Source organism: Formica exsecta, unplaced genomic scaffold (genome assembly GCF_003651465.1).
Source record: "Formica exsecta isolate Colony F162 unplaced genomic scaffold, ASM365146v1 scaffold662, whole genome shotgun sequence".
Lineage (NCBI taxonomy): Eukaryota > Metazoa > Arthropoda > Insecta > Hymenoptera > Formicidae > Formica > Formica exsecta.
The window spans coordinates 367,884-375,183 of NW_021853425.1; the positions used below are offsets into that span (position 1 = coordinate 367,884).

At 37.0% G+C, this 7,300-nt stretch overlaps 1 protein-coding gene across 1 annotated transcript in view; it reads right to left on the reverse strand.

Moving 5' to 3' along the window:
• Nucleotides 1–997, reverse strand: part of LOC115242962 — a 31,208-nt gene extending 30,211 nt beyond the window's left edge. Inside the window, exons 1-2 of the mRNA XM_029819598.1 lie at nucleotides 898–997; nucleotides 740–783 (exon numbers count right to left, since the gene is read on the reverse strand). Of these exons, the coding sequence (XP_029675458.1) occupies nucleotides 740–783; nucleotides 898–997 (144 nt within the window). The remainder of the gene's footprint in view (nucleotides 1–739; nucleotides 784–897) is intronic.
• Nucleotides 998–7,300: the final 6,303 nt, after the last annotated feature.

Sequence of the window (7,300 nt, forward strand, 5' to 3'; positions counted from 1 at the left end):
GAGCGGGGCTAACGAGGGTGTGACAGGTGTAGCGTCAAATTAGTACATTTGTGATTCCAAACCGGGGGCGAATAGCGCCGCTGGGGATGAAATCGATAGAACAGGAGAAAGAATATAATAACGATGTTTAAAGGCTGTTGCGTTGTAAGATAGAGTTTAAACGGAGTTTCACAGGATTTAACGGTTTCACGCAAAGATATGTCATCGTCAATCTAATTATGCATTATGTAGTATCAATCAATCGTCACATTCTAACGCTTGATATAATTACACTATTAACACTGATAACAGAATAATAAATAATAGAACTTCTATTTATAATCTTATGAAACGTACATTATATAATTATTTAACAATGTTAATTTATCAAAATTGCAATGTGTGTTTCAAAGTCGTATTGAATAAATGCGACATGAAAATGAATGACGATATCATAATATCTTGCAAGATAATTAACAGGTTTCATTATTCCATGATAGATAAATATATTTAACGATCTTATAAATACGTAAAAAATGCATAAGTTTGTAGCGATCGATTAATACCAATGTGCTAATACTAATACTAATACCGATATGTCAATGATGACTTTAATATATCTTCAAGAATAATTCCCCCGAACCCCTGCTCGGAGAAACATCTAAAGTCCGCGCGTGTTAACAGCTTAATCACGGAATGCGCCGCGCTTCGCTGCGCGCTCTTCGTCGAAACGCAATGATGCAGTGAGAAAAGTGCTTACGTTCCGGCCTATCTTGCTTTCTCGATCCTTCGCGTGCGATGAATCTTAATCGGATGCACATTTCCACACATAATTAAAGCCGATTCGCACATTAACATAATAATCTGCCTCGCGTGGATACGCCCGGATGGCGCGTCGGGCACTTAAACGTTGCGCACCGGGGAACCGTTCTTTCGTCGGCACGAGGAACCGGAAGCACGTGTCAGCCACCTGATCGTCACCTCCGTTGCGCACCGCGCGATCGTCGTGCGTCGGCATACAAAAACAGGGTCGTTCATATCACCGCATCGATCTTTAATATAACACGCTATTTAATTTAGAACAGATTTCTTCTTGGATATCTGTGATATTGATCTCTTATTTATATCAATAAATATTTTATCTACTGCTCATTGTAATTCTGTTAAATCGGATTTATTAGATATTTTTTTTTATGGAAGAAAAATATTTTAGTATGTATTTTTAACCCCCTATAAAGCTTAGTTCAACAAAATCCAATTATATATATTTTTAGTGGAATAATTATAACTTAAAAAACATTGATACTTTGATATTTTCGCTGCGAAAAAATCGACTGCAAATTCATCGAAAAGAAAATTCGTCGAGATGGATGCGATGATGATCGGCACGTCCAACGGAGTTTTACAAGCACCGAAACGAGCTACGGGTCGCGTGGTCTGCTGCGGCTATCGATGACCACGATTATGATCATCGGCATAACATTCCCGTCTTTTACTTTCTTTATATATATTTTTAGTGGAATAATTATAACTTAAAAAACATTGATACTTTGATATTTTCGCTGCGAAAAAATCGACTGCAAATTCATCGAAAAGAAAATTCGTCGAGATGGATGCGATGATGATCGACGGCACGTCCAACGAAGTTTTACAAGCACCGAAACGAGCTACGGGTCGCGTGGTCTACTGCGGCTATCGATGACCACGATTATGATCATCGGCATAACATTCCCGTCTTTTACTTTCTCGACAGAGATTACCTGGAGCACGTTTTGCGCGCTTCCGAAGTGAGTAGATCGTAACGCGATACCTTCGTCGTGACGCCCATTCGCCTCGATTGGCGAAGATCGCCGCACCGTCAGGAAGCCGTGATCTTCGCCACTGGCGTGCCGGAATTTGCATATTAATGTCTCGGCGATTTTTACGTCGTCTTCCCGCGTGTATTATTGTCGCGGGCTTCCCGCAACGTTATACGAAATTAATTCGAAAATTATAAGTGCGTTTAGCGACGGGTCTATGAAAATTTACGGCAAGAATTTTATGGATACTCTATAACTCCTGTGAAACTAAAAAACCGAAGAACCAGCTGTTAAAATTGAACACGGGATTTTAATTCCTCTATTACACTGTATTATGAAAAAGTAAATTTCGATTCTTAATTTATTCATTATTTTGAACGAAATTGCTTGTGATTCTCAGACCAAGAGATGAAGCGGCTGAATAATGCATCAGAAGGTTAATTTGCGCACGGGGAAGCCGCAGCAGGAAACGAACGCAGGCAATGAAATCAACGGGCTGTTTTCCGGCCGCGCGATCATATCCTTTCGCCTTTAACGGCCGTAAAAATAAGCGCGACATAAACCGCGAACACAATGCATGTAAAAACCGACTGTAAAAATACTCTCGCGCGAGCGTACACGCGCGAGAAGACGCGGGAGAAGCAGCGCCCCTTTTTCATCGCCGCGAAAAACGCCGGCAGAGGAGTATTATTCTCTCGAATAGATTCGGCGGGTTGTAAAAGAGGCGAGACGCCACGGCTTTACCCGGTCGAGATTTACGAGACAAACGAACGCGTTCGGAATATAACGGTCAGTCGTATCCTGCGCGTCGTTTGGCGTGGCACGAGAAGTGGTTTAAAGTGCTTTAAGCCCGTTACACAATTGGGACATCGAGTTCGGTTGGAAGAAACGAGCTGTTACGTGGTTATCCTACCGATACAATAAAAACGACGCCTTTATCGAGCACCTTTTGCACCTGCTAATTTTACGGCGGTGAAATCGCCGCATGACAGACCGACGATCCAAGGGATTGGAGCAAAACAGAATGTTAAAAATTGTATTACAAATCTAATAAAATCAAAAAATTTATATCGATTGCTTGTTGGAAAGCAATGTACTCCAAATTTTAATCCAAAGATCTTAAGAATCTCGCTTTCAATACTCTGTATATTACTTCTCAAATTCAGACTTCAATTATTACAAAATCAACTTGGATTTGCATAAGCGAGATAACTTATTTAAGAAAGAGAATAACGAAAGAGAAAACATTCCGTAATTTAGTATACTTTCGTACGATCAAATCAACTATATATAGCGTTTAATTATTAGTAAATCGATGTATTAATATAAAGTATATGTAAAGTTTCTTCACGTAATATATTTGCGTATGGTCATAGGTTATGACTTTTTTATCGCATAAAAATATTTTTATGTAACACTGTGATATTTTTATCGCATAAAAAAGACTTCTCCTCCAATCCCACGTGGAAAAATTGGACCAAACGTGACATGCTTCCAATTAATTCACGGACGTGTAGAATAGTTATGTAGATATAACGTGAACAAACCATCGAAATCGAGCAACAATCTAAATATTTCATGGCTCAAATTTAGCGTGACGCGACAATCAATAATTTCAGCGAAAAGCGTCAAATCATGCGTGATATAATGAACATCGACATACTGGTTGCGATAGCAGAAATCTTGTTACGTCAAATCGAGAATGATTTCGGCTACGATAATAATTTACTACGTGCCCTTCGATTAGTTTCATCAAGTTTTCGAAATTGTCCTGCAATATCGAGCGAAATCCAATGAAGTGCAATGAACAAATCGGGATAAAATGTCGATCGAAAAAACTGCAGCGTGAATGTGTGAAAAATATTTTGAAGTAGCCTCTCTCTCACACTCACACACGCAAACAAAAATAATAGAAATCAATATTTTCCACAATCTTTTTCCTCTATTTTTAATTCTGAATTATATTATAGATTCTTCTAGACACAGTTTGTTTTATCATTCCGTCTAATGTTACCATTTTTTGCAATCCAGTTTTTTCATGTGATTTACATCGCGATTCTGGTTTATCAAGCAATCCAGCTATTTACGTAATGTTTACGAGATAGATAAAAAAAGAAGGCCCAGAAAATAAGCGACATAATAAATATATCGATCGGGATTATCCAATCAGAAATTGTTTTATTATTGCTTTTAAATGGTTGAGCAACGGCAGAGACCAAATTCTAAACGGTAAACAATAATTAAGCGCAAATCTAAATCAAACTATAATTTTTTTAAAAAAGAAGATATGCGTTAATTGTTACCGGATAAAGTCGATGTTAAAGCCTTTTGTTTCGGATTACGTCACTTGACGCGGGTAATAAAATCTTGATGGAAGGAGGCGACTTGCTTCTTCAAGGTAAAACGTGCCAAGATATTCGATTTTGCGATAAGCAATAACGATACGAGCCTTCGATGCGTAACCGTAGGCGTAGCGAGAAACACCTTCGGAATCAGTATGATGCGTTCGATGATGAGCAAACAGCAGGCTATCTCTAGGAACTCACGAACGTTAGAACGATATTTTCCAACCTTCTTTGCGTAATAGACTACTAAATGATAAAACAAATTATGAAACATAAATAATGCATTTAAAAAATATATTAAAACATTAATATCATAATAAAAAATCTTAAAAATAATTCTATTAATTATTCGAAATAATTACTAGGTCAATCTTCTAAATATGTGCATATGTCGAATCACATATGTGACTCTAATTGACTATTAACTAATTTTAGAACTCGATACGTAATATAATCAATAATTCCGATTTTCCAGCGTGCGTTCTCGAGTTTTTATCGATTGTTTTAAAGCAAATGATAATTCTGAACAATACTTTTATTCAACCATGGTTATATATAGGAACATATAATATATATCGAGCCTATGATGATATATAGGAATATATAATATATATTGAGACATACTCGTTCCCCGCAATATTATAAACGACGCTTAATCAATTTCGCTATCTCAAGCATGTTTCTTTCTGCGACACGCGATTATTCCGCTTGTCACTTGGCCGTCATGGCAATTTCATCATATCGTGTGATAATTACACACGATGCGATGTACGAGATGGAATAATCGAGAGATCAGGCGAGGTACCTCTCTCGCCATCGATCGATAAGCAGAGCTGTACTTTGTTCGTGGAAATGCGAAAGACAATCGCGAGGAAAAGGTCTTGAAGAGATGAAGAGTTATTCAGGTTCGATCGATTATATACGCGCGAATACACACTTTTTGCCGTTTTCTCACGTCGCTCACGCTGCTTATTAAGCTCTTAATTAATACAATGAAAGACTTCAATATCACGCCACGGTTAAGTCGCGCGAATGAACTTTTACTGTAATTATTCATGGATACATCATAGATGGAAATGAGACGCGAGAGTAAAAATGTTCGCCCACAATGATTCAACGAAAAAAGAAAAAAATTCGCATAAAAATCGTAGCCTCTACGAAATAATGAACGACTGATTGATTAATGACGCGTCAATATTCATTTCCGTAAAATTCGGATGAAGATTCATAGAGCCCTTTAATCTTGAATGTCTATTGAATATATGATCTTATCTCGTGCAGAAAACGCTTATCAATCATTAACGAGAAATGTAAATTATCGGCAATGATCAAAATCAGATAAAAATTTTTGCATTTATTGGATCAACACATACACTCGCATACATACAAACATGCATTATGATACAGCTAATCATTTATATGGAGGATCCGTAGGACAAAATTATTCTCATGATACTGATATAGAATATCGAAAGGATAGAGAGAGATGAGAATTTTCCGACCACAGATGATGATGATGATCCGGCAAATAAAGCAAAACGTCAGGTGTATGTTGTATTACTTTCATGTCATTTATTAATCGAAATTCAGTAGTAATTTAGCTTCCGCCATACTAACAAAACGTGTGCTCACCATCATTCGCCAGATTTTTATTTTTACGTTAATAATAATTAAGATTTAATTATATTAATAATATACAGCATAGAGATAAGAGGGGCGGGGGAAAAGAATTGTTTACAAATGCGTATTGTTTAACGATTTCGTGTATACGTGTATCTCTAATTGTAAGTTACGTATCTTTACATGTCTCTTTGTCGCCTCTCTCTTATGTGCACATCGCTCGCAATTTGCAGCAGCCGCATGCGTCAATATTTCAAGAAAACGATCGGAAATTAAAATCCATCGAAATCGGTGTAATTTATATGAGTTTACATTTCGACGTTTTTACAGACGCATATAAGAATTGTGTGATTTATAAATAAAAAAGAGTAATTTAAATATAAAATACAAAATATAAATTGCAAAATATTCTCAGAGAAATACGTTTCAAAACTAAAATAAAAGTTTAATACAAAACATGTATAAGATATTAAAGATAGTATTTTATATTTAAATATTTCCGTCAATTTTATTTGAAATACCATTCAATATGTATATATATATATACATACACATTTTAACAAACATATATAACAAAAAAATTGAACTTATCGAAATTATACCGATTTCATTCTCTGCACGGGATCGAATCGAAGAGCGCGGTTGTTTCGCAAAATCATTATCATTGATTCTGTAAGAAAAGAAAGAAGAAGAAAATTAGTTGTCTCGCAAAACGATCCAATTATAAATTGTCGAATTTCACGTTCGCCGCGCATGCCGATACGCCCAGAAAAGAATTTCTTAATAAACAACTGCGCTCCTCGACCTTCATGCATCCGAACACGTTGTTCGCCACAATCGCAATAATCGACATTGATTTCTCGCCAATCGCACACTTTTTTGTCACTAGCTTTTCACACTTCTTTTTGCCCTCTTTTGTTACATATTCAAAAAAAAAAACGCCGAATTTTGCGCGAACAACTCATTCATCGTTTCTCAATTTTGCATCGATTTTTCTCTTTCTCTCTCTCTCTCCCTCCCTTCCTCCCCCCTCCTCTCTCACTCTCCTGCTCTCTCTCTCTCACTCGCTCTTTCTCTCTTTTTCTCTCTTGCTCGTGTTTCGGCGCCCTAAAAAACGAACGGTCCGATTGTTCAGCCAATAAAATCACCCAGTGCGATCGATCACCGTTAATTTCGATCCCGGGGACGCCCATTCTTTTTGCGCGAGAGCTAAATTATAAGCATCCGTCGGTCTCGCAACGATTCTCACAATCGCGCGCCTCGCTACAATGCCGATGAGTAAAATCGTTTGTCGACATAACAAAATCACTTTGCCGGCCGTGTACCCGTTTTTCCTTTTCCTTCTCTCTCTCTCTTTCAATCAAATTATTCATCTAAACGATAAAAATTTTATGGGGGAAAATTGTATTGCTTTCTCTCGTTTCGTTTCTCACAACAAATTTAATCGCGATGGCAGATGATTTTGTTGGTTCAACAAATCTTCTCTCACATTAAGATGGATACAGACTTATTACTCGTATCATATCACATCATTGTATAAATTAATATTAATATTAA